The 13,704-nt window shown below is 41.2% G+C and overlaps 1 protein-coding gene across 1 annotated transcript in view; it reads right to left on the bottom strand.

Annotated features, from left to right (window-relative positions):
* IMPG2 (interphotoreceptor matrix proteoglycan 2) overlaps nucleotides 1–13,704 on the bottom strand; it is a 58,422-nt gene that overhangs the window by 31,672 nt on the left and 13,046 nt on the right. Inside the window, exons 3-5 of the mRNA XM_026793543.2 lie at nucleotides 11,817–11,983; nucleotides 1,026–1,057; nucleotides 907–930 (exon numbers count right to left, since the gene is read on the bottom strand). Of these exons, the coding sequence (XP_026649344.2) occupies nucleotides 907–930; nucleotides 1,026–1,057; nucleotides 11,817–11,983 (223 nt within the window). The remainder of the gene's footprint in view (nucleotides 1–906; nucleotides 931–1,025; nucleotides 1,058–11,816; nucleotides 11,984–13,704) is intronic.

The following is a 13,704-nucleotide window of genomic DNA, read 5'->3' as shown; positions in this document are numbered from 1 at the left end:
CATCCCACATTATTAATTTTAACTTATGCTGTGGTTATGAAATAACAATGAGGATACCTAATTTGAGAAGTTGGGGGCTTTTCTAAGAAGTCTGTTAAATGATTACTCTTCCTGGTATTTTAATTACTCCTATTTAGCATAGCTTTATGTGCCCTGTTAAGCAGAGAATTGAACCTGCCAGTTTTTCAGAGGAGTTCAGCACCAGATAGTCTGGGTTTGAATTACCCTAAAAATAACAGCTCAGATTAAGTTCTGAGCAGCAATGGAGCAATAATAATTTGAATTTGTTTTCAGTTCAATAAGAGACATGACAATAACAGGTCAAGTTCAGGTTTGCTTTGCTAGAAAGATGCCACAAATCAGTTTTCAGTTTTATTGCCTTGTTAAAAGTGTGAGGAGCCCAAACAGCCAGTTCCCTTGTACCTGTTTATGGAACACATCTCTTGAAAGTCTTTCAAAACAAAGACTTTCAAGAGATAGCATTTCAAAATATTCCAGTTTCTTTTTGTTTCTGTAATGATGACCAGGACTACCTGAAAGCCTTTGGGAAAGATTTTCAAGAGAACCAGAACACTAACACAAGTAACTATGGACACATCTCCTTCCCAGAATAGATTTCCCCCTACACTTCAGGTAAATGGCCTGGGTCTGTGCCTGACAGCCAAGGTGATGACACACTTAAGCAGAAGTACAAGCCTCAGATTGGCTGAGATATTTTGAGCATGCCAAGCATGCCAGGACAGAGGTTCACATGCAAGAACCACCAGATTTCTCCACCACACTTTTCTATACGTATTTTGCATAAAGGTGAATGCTGTCCATCTTCAGTACACCAATCAATGCCAGCAGCAGCAAGAACCAGAGAAAGGATCTACCACTAACCTTTAGAAAGGGAAAATTACTCACCCACATGACCAATCAGCACAGGAACTGACAAGGAAAAGAGAGAAAAGATTACAAAATGTCACAGCTCAGCCTTGTTATCTCCAGAGAGAATAAAATGCAAGGACAACACAGATACTCACCTGCCCATTGCTTCCTTTGTATAGGCCAGTTTCTGGAAAACAAAAAGAAATCCTAAATATATTTGAGTAATATAAAGTGAAAGAAATTGAAATGCAGTTTATACCACTTTATTTCCTTCTGCATACCGAAATAATTCTATTCTCTGTACTGTCATTTGCTAAGTTCAAAATTTATTAACAAAGTCCCTGCTGAAAAGGAAATATGTTTGACATTTCCAAAATACAACTTCCAACAATAAGAAGCTTTTAAGCAAGCAGTCTTCAGAAATTCAATATTACTTCTACTAATTGCCTATAGATTTAAAAGCATCTTTTCAAAGTAAAGCTACAGCTTAAAGTATCACAGCAGGACTAATCTGATGACTTTGTTTATGGCTACACAAGTGGCAAGGATGATGTTTTTTCATGTATTGGTGTGAAAAGACAAAGAAGGGCTACACAGCTCATATTTTTCTCATCAAAATTCTCAAGGTATTAGTGCCAGTAGTTCCATAGGCAAGTCAGAGATGCTTCTGTGAGGAACACTGCAAGAAGTAGAGGAGGTCCTGAGAAATAATGGGAGCTGTTGAGAAATAATGCTGTATCCTGCTGCTGTACCAATGTACAGAGAACATCAAATACTTACAGAAAATTAATGTCCATCCATAAAATTCCTGCGTCTCTCCTTTAGGGTGTCAAAAAGGGATTGTTTGGTGGACTGCTTAATTGTGCTGGCTTTCTTTGTATAATCAATGCAGGTATAATTTTCAGTAAAAACAGGAGGTGAATCAACTCATGTATCTCCTTTGAAATTGAATTAAAATTAACTTTAAACATACTGTTTTCACTTTGCAAACTTCTCTGAAAAACACACATATGTATTCAGTGACCTAAGGACTTAAAGCTATCCTGATGGTTCTTCTCATGAAGAAGTGTTGATAAGGCAAAAGAGACTTTTTGAGCAGGTTAGCCTGCTCACTCTCTTCACCTGTGTTTTCCTGTGCTTTGAGGAAAGTGAAGGAATTCAGCTGTTATTGATTTGGAGCCATGTCAGTGAGTAGCCTTGTCTTCTTTCTAGGACACAAGGGCATTGTGATCACAGCTAGAACAGCAGACAGCCTGGATATCAGCCCCAGCAGGACTTGCCAAAATACCAATTTCAGTCAGCTTGCCTTTCAGCATGTTCTTTGGTCAACATTTATTATACAACTCCATTTAATGAAGCTTTTGGTGATTATTTAGTGTGAAAAACTAAGACACAGCAAGACTAGTTTTAAGTGGCAAATAAAACAGTCAACAGTGGAAACTAACTGGGGGCCACCACATCTATGTTGGCCTTTGGGTAGTGTGGTGGTTTGACCAGGAAGAAGTGGGAATTCTGGGAAGCTGTGGTCAAACCAATGAATGTTCTGAGTTTGAGACTGGCACCTGGTGTAGCCAGTGGGGTTTGGACACACCTCCGAGAATACACAGGGGTTAAAAAGCAGGGCTCTGGCCCTGGGAGGTCCTCTTGGGACGTCGAGGCGAAGAGGTCAGATCTCCCTCCCCTGTCCAGCCGCTGCTGCTGGGCGGGGGAGGGGCAGCCACGTGGTAGGCCCTGGGCCTGGACAGAGATGGGGGGTGAGAAGGCCCTCGAGGATGGAAGGGTGGAGGAGCCCCAAGAGACATCGGGCAGACATTTCCCCCCCCAGGAGGAGAGCCGGCGACACCGAATGTGATAGCAGCCGGCCCAAGAAGAGAAAGGGGAGAGAAGAGTGCAGCCCGGCCGGCCGCAGCAGCAGCGCATGTGAGAGTGTCGTTGTTCTGAGACAAGCAGAGACTGAAATTTTTAACCCCTTTCTTTCATGATTGGGGCCTTGCAAAAATGCTAATCCTCCTCGAAGCTGAATAAGAAGGGAGATAGGAGATGAGATGAGACAAGGACCTGGCCTGAAGGACGTAGAGAAGACTGGCTGAGTGAAGAGAGAGATGCTTGGAGTGGCCTTGTGGCTGGACTTTTCTTGTGGCCATGGACTCAGTTTGTTCCTGTGACACAGAGACTGCACTTAGGGGGAGGCAGTGCCTCAGAACCAGGAGGGTTCATCATGGGGACCCCCCGGCCCCAGGGGGTTGGAAAAATATGGGGGGGGACAGATGTCCCAAAGCAGAGACTGTGCCTTTTTGGAGTGAGACAAGGCATCCTTGAAAGACAACCCTAAAAGCAGCTCTGGCCATGCACAGTGGTGAGAGCACTGGGCATGGAAGGAAAATGTCACAAGTGGCAAAAGGACTTTTTCCGGGCGGTGCCGAGTGACATGGAAGCACACGAGGTTTCAGTGTGTTTCCAGGGGAAGCCTATGGAACAAGAAGGACTCCTCTCCTCTTCATGAACTGAAGTTTGAGTATACTAAAGTGTGGTGCCAGGCTGGGCAGTTGGTGATTTGGGAGAATGTATCGCATTGGGAAAGTCAGGTAGTGGGGAGGAGGAAAGTGGTTTTTTGTAAGGTTTTCAATTTTTTTTCTTTTCCTTATAGTTTTTCCCTACTTTCCTGTAGTTTAGGTAATAAAGTGTTCTTTATGTTTAAGCTGGAGCCTGTTTTGCTTATTCCTGGTCACATCTCACAGCAGACACCAGGGTGAGGGAATTTTCATGGGGGCACTGGCTCTGTGCGAGGCTCAAACCATGACAGGTAGTTTTATTAAGGGCTCAGTGTGCTGATCTATACAGTGCCTGTATATTCACTCCTAGTGCACTGGCATCTACAAGGAATCAGTCTAGAGATTGATTCCCTCTATACAAGGTTTTGGAAAGTTATTTGTAAGTAGTAGCTCAGTAAAAAGTGTTTTTTCACTAGGAAAGGAGATGTTCTTCCACAGTCAGCCAGTCAGGATGATTTGTAGGTGCTATTAAAACCAACCCCAGGTATTAGAGGCCTCACACATCTTTTCAGTACCGAGTGCTAGTCTGTACCCAGCAGCTTTACTCACTGTTCCTCAAAGGCCCCTGAGAGCAGAGCTCAGAGCAGTCCTGACTTCCCAGAGAAAGGAACAGGGACACCCCAGTGAGGGGTGCCTGGGCCAAAACTCTGTTGCAGGGCAGCCTGAGGAGCTGGTGGCTCCCAAGTTCCCTGAGTCTGGGTCCCTGGATTTAACCAATATGTCTTATTATTCCAAGTCACCTATTCAACAAATTATAAAACCAAACCTGAAATGTCAAATTATTATTTTAATGGCCAAAGTCTAGAATAAGAAACACTACACAGTCTCCACATCCACATTTTTAATAAGGCATCAAATGACTGAATTCTCATATAATTTCATAGTAAACTAGCACCCTCTATTGCAATAGTCTGTAGTGTGACACTCTTCCTCTCTCTCTCAATCATTCAATTTGCTTTCCAGCCTGGGGTGGGGGCAAGTGATGACACATTTGAACTCCATGGTAAACATCACCTTTTCCCCCTAATTAGAAGCCAAGTGCCCTAGAGTTCTAATACTGGCCTGTTTAATCATTTAGGACAGAATAGCATTTGCCAAAACATCTCACCTCTCTGACTCGGTTCCTTCATTAAGATGGAGTTAGAAATTTACCTACTGCACGCAGACTGCAAATATTATTTAATGTCTTCACCCTTTCAACACTTGAAGTGATCTATGAATAGTTCACCCTAACAGCAGCAGCCACAACAAAGCTTAAGGGGAGCTTTTATTCACTGAAGCTTTCTCTAGCAGATGCTTTGTACAAAATTAGTTCTCTTGAAGTGAGACCTTCCTGACATTATTATACCAATTCTCCTGATGCTGAAAGCTCTAGTGCTTGCCTTCCTCAACAGTTATTTTACATAATGGAAAGTTACCATGAATTAATACAAGTACATTAAATACAGGCTACAGTACTGCAGCAAATCACATGTACCAACCAGATGACCTTCTATCAAGTCATGATCTTGCAGGAAAGCAATTATATAGGACATTCTTGCCTGATTCTGAGACCATCATCATGTACAGAAGACAAAATATCCCGAGGGTAATCCCAGGCAGGAGAAAAAGGCAAAGGAAATGTCAAGGAGATCTGGAATAATCCCATATTAGTTCATTCCATCTGTGTAGTACTGTACAAAACATATTTGATCTAACCTACCAACACACTTCATTTGCAACAGGAAAGTGATGCCAAGAAATGATTCTCTATCTGCCTGTCCTGATTCCCCACCACGCAGTCATGAAGGCAAGGCCACAGCACTGGGGATGATGATTCAAGCAAATGGAGGACAATGGCCAGAACTGAAGTTATAGAGAAAGGTCAGAATAGGGAGCAGTGCTTTGAGGAACATCCCTGACAGGTTAGGTACAAATACTGCCTACAGTGAGTTAAAGAAGAAATAGCAGGAGCAGCTTAGTGGAACAGATATTGTTTCAACTCTGTGCAACTTAAAATGAATGCTATATATATATGGCAAAGGGTTTTCTTTTTAAACTAGAGGAGGCTAAAACTTGAAATGCAAAGAATGAAAGTCAATAAGAGAACAGTAAGGGCATGGATAAGAAAAGGGGCGAAGGAAATCTGAGACTGGCTGAAAGGAGGGCAACTGAAATTTTGTTTTGCATTCATAGAAGGGGATGGAGGATGTGAAGGAGCAGATATGATCTGCTTTTTTTCCAGATTTAGAAGAAGCTAAAGGAGGTGCTCTATGCAAAGAAAACAATGTAAAGATCTGGAAAGAGTGGTTAGAACATTTAATTAAACCGAGAAAGACAAGGGTTAGCAAGGAAGGTCACACAACAGGGGAAGAGGAGAGACAGCAGAAGAGATCTTCCACAGAAACCTGAGGAATACAAAATAATCTGCCTCTGTGAAGTATTCAAACAGCAGCACAGGGAGTAAGGGGTTACAAATAATTCATATCTTTGGGATGCTCCATCCCACCTTCGAATACTGCTCTCAGAATTCAGAAAATGAGGCAAAATCACTCATTTTACATTGCTAAGTACCCATTTCAACAGGATAAGGAGGTGTTTTTGTTATGCCACCCATTCAGGCATCCTCAGGCAGGGTTGCCTTCTCCCTTCTCACCCAAATCTGTCACTGAGCACTTTGTGGTGCAAACACAGTGAAGAAGATAGAGCTGCTCATGGAAAGTCAATACTACACAAAAGTACTGCTGAGCCAACACCTTGAAGGGTTTGTGTCTTGTCCCAGGAACTTTTCAAATTGCTCTTTTGGTAGGTTAGCAAATTCTCAGGGAAAGCCGTGCTACAAACTCCTTTCCACGTTAAATCTCAGTTTAACACTTGCCTCTCACACCCACCAGAGTGGGCAGAGCACATATTTCCCTCTCATCAGCAACCAAAAAAATCTCACAGACCTGCTTCCTTTGGGAAGGATTCATAACCCAGTTCCTGTTGTCCCATCTGCCCAACACTGTCAGATACACTTTGTTAAAGGTGTGGGGTGGTACAGGAGCCCTCAGCAGGTATGGCTGAGAATCTGCTCAACAGATTGAATTGCATGCATTCCTTTAAGGCTTCATTTCTCATAACAGCTTGTCTCAACATCTCTTTTCATTGTAGGTTGTTATCAGATGTGTAAGGAACAGCAGCTCCTCAAAACTTTATTTTCTGAAATTTGATTGAAATCTGAGGAAATTGAAATTATGATGGGATTTGCATGCCCACATTGGAAATGCAGATTGCACACAAAACTTTACACTGAAAGCCCTGCAGGATCAGGCTTTAAGCTGCTTTTTGCTATGGATTTGGGAAGGAGTCCTGTATGCCAGCTGTAAATTCTCCTATGGGCAGCACAGGTTGTGCTGCTTTGGCAGCAGTGTTACAATCTCATAGCAAGTCATCCATGGTTCCTGGGAAACCAATATTTACTTTGGCTTGCATTTCTCCTCACTTGGATTTTCCAAAAATTGTCTGGCACAAGTGGGAACATGGCCACGACCACAGGGCAGAGTAAGGGCAAATTTGGCAATACTGGAATTCCAAACATATATGTCTCAAAGTGTAGAATGGGATGGATGTTACATTCTATGAACTGAATACAGCTACACAGTAAGGAACACAAGCCAAGTTAATTTATAGATAGGAATGTTTACATGAAGATTTATACTGGAAAACCCCCACCTTATGGATTTGAGTTACCTCCTCCATTTGCATTTCAGTCAGGAATTGAAAAAAAAAGATGGGTTAACAATCTCACAATTTGTAAATCTACTTCATATCCAATGAAATTAATTGGGATAAGTATTCCATGTACTGTCAGTTAACATGATCACACAAATTAAAATGAAAATTCAAGGGAGAAAAAAAGATATTTAAAATATTTTTTTATGCTTGCCATGAATATGTTCACCTGCTCATTCTGATAACCTGGCAGATGATCTGCTTAAAGAAACTCAGAATATATTCTGTGTAAACACATACAGAGCATGCATGTATATATATAGATATTACAGAGAAACCCACAAAGGCAAACCTCACATCTCCAAGACAAAAAAAAAGAAAGCTGAGACAAGCTGGTCTAAGCTTCAACTGATATCCCCTAAGAAAGTATGTTAAAAGTAAGGGAAAGTTCATGTTGAGAAAAATTCTCTAAGTTAGGATGGAGCAGACATTTCAGCATCTGTGGGAGTGTGACAGTGATTACTGGGGATTAGAGGAAAGGATAAGAAAGAAAACCAAGGAGGAAGGCTAATAAGATGGCATTTAATTACACTGCTGGTAACAGACCCTCCACACTACAACAAAAGCATCATGAAAGCAACAATTTTCCTGAATTATTGTTTTTTAAATGCAAATCTCAAAGAATTAATTTGCCTAATTTTCAGATACCCTGAACTTCTTGAGAGAGAGGGGGGAAATTCAGCACATGCAACATTTCTAAAAGTTAAATTTCATGTTGCAAAAAGTAATACAGAAATACCCTTTGAAATAAAATTGCCAGAATCTGCCAATATGCCTATACAAAAGAGGCAGCAGAGTAATGTTGTGACAATATCAGCCAATGTATACAAAAAGAAAAGTTTAAGAGCCTGAATGAGAGATGCTGGACTTCAGGCTGCTCTCCAAAATGCAGCTTATTCCATCCAAGAGTTACAGCAGTCCCGGTTGTGGGTGACAGAGCCTGTGCCCACAGCTGTCAGCTCCAGCTGCAGGCAGGCCGGGTTAGTTTTGGTTACAACACATTATGTATATAATGTGTTTGCTGAGCATTAATTTTTTTGCTGAGCATTTAATACAGAAGAGCCAATCTATACTTGAACTTTTACCTATGGCCTATCATAACTACTATAATTACCATTTTCATGTTACTATTCTCCAGTCACTAAAAGCTAGTACCTTACAGTTTAAGCCAGAAGTTGTGTTTCAGTTTTCTTGCAGTAGAAAATTCTGAGACCTTTTTTCTACTTGCAACATTGGCAGATTTGTTTGCCTGTGGAATCTCTCTGCTTGGTAAAAACATTTTGTTTGAGATGGGTTTATCCTTTGCTCTCTATTCATTCTCAGGTTCTACATTCAAAAATCTTTCTGCCAAGCATACATATCTGTTGAACTTCCTTGTCAAACTTTCATCCTTCCCATCAGAAAAGCAGAATTTCATCAGCTGCAGGCTCTCAACTAAACTCTTGAAATTAACCACTGATGATTTGCAGACATTGGAGAGCAGAGGAAGATTAGAAACAAGTAGTGTTTAATGAGGAGTGTAATGGTCAAACAAAAAAAACACTGCAGAAGAGAATCTTCCTTTTAAGCAACAGTGTGGCCCATCCACATGTACCACACCTGCCCACAAGAGAGTCCTGTGCAGTGAATGCCAGCAGCCCCTTGGTGACAAGGGCTCTGGGCTTTAGAGATCAAACCTAAGGAATAGGGGGAAAAAAATAACAACAGCTGTGACCAAATGAATGAACAGTCTGTAATGAGAGGGAAATGAAATCCCACTAGTAATGGAAAGGCTTGACCATACAGCTTGGTCTTCTTAGCAGGTGAGAGTGGAAAGAACAAGGGGGTGGGACACAGGGTTTCAGAAAGTGTGTTTGGTCCCTCAGGCTGTGCCCCAGCTCTTACCACCATATTGGACTGGGTTAGCAGATGGCAGGAAGGAGGATGTTCTTAAAAGCAGAGATGTATCCACTGCATCTGTTTGGACTTAACATGCTCACAGCTGCTTTAAAAAGGTTTCACACACTGACAAGAATTTTGTGCCCAAGCATTTATGAGAAAAGTGAGTCAGTATTAGAGCTAGCAATCAAATACACTCTCTGACCCATGCATTTAAAAGTACCATTGGATCTTTTGACAGTGGCTGTTTGGGGCATAGGGTGATCTTGCCTTCAGTCTTTGGTTCAAAGTCAAATTGAGTTCAGGTTCTTATTCCAAAAAAGTCACCTGACTGATTTGTGACATTTTGTGGAGCAAAGAGGTGACAGCATTTGGTCCCTCTTATCACAGACTAGTCTGCTATCAAATCAGCCCAAGAACCATCACCTTTTACCACCTGTGCTGAAAGAAAATAGAAGAATGAACCAAATATTTTCCAGAACATGGTATTGCTGAAGGCAATATATCCACCTACAGGAGAAAGGAAACCTAAAAAAATATAAACTTTTTGAAAAGATCAAACCCAGAGAACTTTATCTGACTCCACTTAAATGCTGCAGAGCCATACCCAAAAGGGGAGAGCAGCAGTGGGAAATTAGATGCATCATCTTCTTTCCAAGAGTAATTTTGATTTCTTTTAAACTCCCACTATAGATCATCTTACTGTGAACACAAGACAGTTACATGCACTGTGTGCATTAAAAAATCACATTCATTTTATTTCTCTCTATCTTTTTGCAAAGACTTCTAAGGGCAACAACACCACCAGACTTCACAGAAGCAAATTTTGGCTAGCATCTGCTAAGACTAACATGCAGGCTCAGGGAAAAAAACCTTCTCTCCATTATCCACAACAGTTTCCATATTCACCTTCCTTAGTGAACATTCCTAGCATAGAAGTCCAATAAAAAAGCAGGAAGGAAAAAAAAAATCAGTGCATCCACACTGACAGAACTTACAGTTTCTATGGGGTTACACATTTAAGACTTACAAGTTTCATAAAACTATTCATTAGCTTGCAAAAGTAATCTTAAAGATATATGGCGAAGGCTTTTAAGTGTGGCAAATACATTTTAAGTAGCCTTTTATCTAGAGAAATTAAGATATCTACTGTACCTTAGATGAATACAAAGTTAAGCACTCTATTTTAAAATTCACAAACTCCTGAAATTACATCTTTGTATTTCATTTGAAAGAGGCTTTTTTAGTTTGACTTAATATTTCTTTTATTTTCTTTAAGCTAAAATAAACTTGAATCAACAGAAAACATACAGAGATAGTCTGCATTTTTATTGACTCATTTTACCCTTGTTGTACACTGATTTTAACCTGCAGCTTCCCATTGCAAGTTACCTAATGTTATTTATTACCTGTAGCCATGATATTTTCTGAAAAATCTCATTGCCAGGATTTTTCTCCTGAGAAGCTGAGGTGTCTCAGGAACAAAATGTAAACAATGATTATCTGCTGCTGTGGAATGCAACAGGTGCATCTTAGATTGGTCCCATGTGGTTGTTTTTAATTAATGGCCAATCACAGTCCAGCTGGCTCAGTCACAAGATTTCATTATCATTCCATTCCACATCTTTCCTTTCAAGCCTTCTGAAGAAATACTTTCTTCTATTATTTTAGTATAGTTTTAGTATATCATTATCTTTTAATATAATATATATCATTAAATAATAAATCAGCCTTCTGAAACATGGAGTCAAGATTCTCATCTCTTCCCATGTCGGGATTGCCTGCAAATAGCCACAATTACCTTCATAGGACACCAAAGTTTTTACATTTATAACTACACTAACTTCAGTCAGGCAGGAGTGCACAGACATCACAGACCTGTAGAACATCCAACAGGCAGCTGTGCCATAGGGCTTGGTAGAGCTACAGCTCAGAAATTCCTGCTCCCAAGTGCCATTTGTATGAAGGCACCTCAATGTGCAGCTCAGAGAAGGGAGGCTGCTGCACACCCCAGGGGAAAAGGCACCTCAGCCTGGCCCACATTGTGGGTCTGAACACCTTCTACTTGTCAGGAACACCTCTATTGATGACATCTCTTCATCATTGCTGCTTTTCTCTGCATTGGATCACCCACAACTTTGTTTTGGAACTGATCTCAGAGCTACAGATCCCAGAACTGGAATACCCACTGCTGCCTGTTTGAGGGCTCTGTCCATCACCGCCAAATGCCAAAGGTGCACATTGCAGTGGGACACGGTCCCCTTGCCCATGAGAACAGGGAGATTTGTGACATTTCGTGGAGCAAAGATGTCGCAGACATTTTTTCATAGAAATCCTTTCTCTGGGATTTGTTCATCTTCTGGGAAGCTGAGGCCCCAGAAGAAGAATGTAAACAATTGTTACCGGCTGGTGTGGAATGCAACAGGTGCAGCGGTGATTGGGCTTCTCTCAGTGTTTGGATTTGCTGACCACTCACAGGAGAGTTTGTCCTTGCTTTCTGCTGGACACAGAACTTTGTTATTCACTCTTTTCTATGCTATTCTTAGCTTAGCAGCCTCTGCAACTTCGCTCTTTATTCCTTTTAGTATAGTAATAATGTATTATATATCATATATCAATAAATCCAGCCTTCTGATCATGAACCAAGATTCTCGTCCACTTCTCTCACCCTGAAGACCTCATCAGGTCACTGTAATACAAAGAGGTGACAGCATTTGGTCTCTCTTATCACAGACTAGTCTGCCAAGCAGCTGCTGCACCCACCTTCACGATCAGGCTCCGGTGCTCCTCAGACTGGCTGAAGTTGGTGCCCATCTCAAAGATGCTCATTGTGCCCTCCTCACACAGGCTCATCCACGTGTTATATTCTTCCCGCTCCGGCAGTCTGTCCCAGAACGTCTTGAAGACCTCCCAGACTGTTTCCTGGCACACTGCAGGCACAAGAAAGGTCTGGTGTTAGTACAACAGGAATGCTTCTGTGGCACAGGTGGCCAGGCTATTATTGTCCCAATGTTGTGAGCTTGTCAGCACAGTAACATATAGGAAACAGCAACCTGACATCTACATGGGACTGCGGAAAGGACTGAGGCGATTGAAATGAAGATGTGGTGGATCTTCCACACTCATATTACCTCTCTCCCTGAACAACACTGAATGAAACAGCAATTTGATCAATGAACTGGATTTTTAGAAAACCTATAAAATCCTAGAAAACTGGATTTTTTTAACCTATAAAATACTATTGCAAATGTCCTCATAGGAAGTAGAGGTGGAGCTTAAGTTGTAAGAAAGAGGGTGCCAATGATCAAAGTCTAGTAAGCTCAGTCAGTAACAATTCCTTCAGATTCACCTTTACACAGAATTTAAAATACATTTCAGAAATTACAACTGCATTCATAATTCAAAAAACAAGGCAGGATGATGACAAAAGAATGTACTACTAAATAAGTCCAGCTCTAACTGTACTGAACATGTTCATTGAGAAAGAACTGGACAGCTCTGAACAGTCAGCCTGAGAATTGAGGTCTAGTATCATACACTACACTGCCTACTTTAACCTCCCAACCTTGCACAGGCTCTTTTTGCCAGTCAGAGCAGTTGGTCTCATGATGCTCAAGCAAGGACAACTCTGTGACCCAGGATAACTCAAAGAGAGAAAGACTTATAGGGTTTTCCTTGTGTCCTGGAAAAGGGCAACGTTAAAAAGTGAACTCTCAAAATCATTCATACCAAATGCCATCCTAGAGGAGTAGCAGACAAACCTGGTTTTTGGCCTTCATCTGATTTCACTACTAAGACATGCAGTTCAGCAGAGAAATGCTTTGCATTCCAGGGAAGTCCTGACATCACAATCAAGCCCTTACAGGAGACTGAATCTGTCCCTAGAATGCCATTTTCTTCAATCAGCTTTAAAGTTAGCTCTGGGCTGCCAAACCCAGTACATTGCAGTACCTTGATGTTTTTTCTTCTTTATGCTTTGTTTTCCAAATTCCAAAGTTGTTTAAATGTGCATATGTAAAACTTAACACATAGATCACATATGGAAACATTTTTATTCAACCAAGAGATGGACATTTTTCTTAAATGCAAAGGGTTTACAAATAACAACCTTAAGGAACAGTTTCCTATGCAGCACCACCCTTAAAGCTGAGCTGAGTCTGGCACACTGGATAGAACCATGCAGAAAAAGTCCTTTTCTTCACCCTGAATTTTAGTTTATCAGAGCAGATGAGACCATTGCTCTGTTGTGGAACTCTACAGATACAAAGACATTTCTCATTTCCACGCCATGCTCCCAGGTTTATGACATGAAGATTAGCATTGTAGCTCATGTGGTATGCATGAGCAGAGAACAATAAAGTCCCCAAACTCTGCATTATTAACTGTCAGTAGTATATCCCTGTTCTAGCACCCTTCAGCATCTAGGCAGTTAACCTTATCTGTAAAGCACACTAATTTGGAAAGTATTGTCCATGTTTCCAATCAGTGTATGCATCTCTATTAATCAGAAACAAATAGCCAAATTGACAAACATCCATGCACCATCTCACATTCCCCCCTCGAGTTTCACTTGCACACACTTTGAGGCAGAGACCACATTTCCATCTGGCCTCTGCACAAACTTCAGGCAATGGAGCCATAATCCTGCTCT

Source organism: Zonotrichia albicollis, chromosome 2 (genome assembly GCF_047830755.1).
Source record: "Zonotrichia albicollis isolate bZonAlb1 chromosome 2, bZonAlb1.hap1, whole genome shotgun sequence".
NCBI classification, from domain to species: domain Eukaryota; kingdom Metazoa; phylum Chordata; class Aves; order Passeriformes; family Passerellidae; genus Zonotrichia; species Zonotrichia albicollis.
The sequence above is the reverse complement of the archived record's forward strand: the minus strand, read 5'-3'. Positions and strand labels throughout refer to the sequence as shown.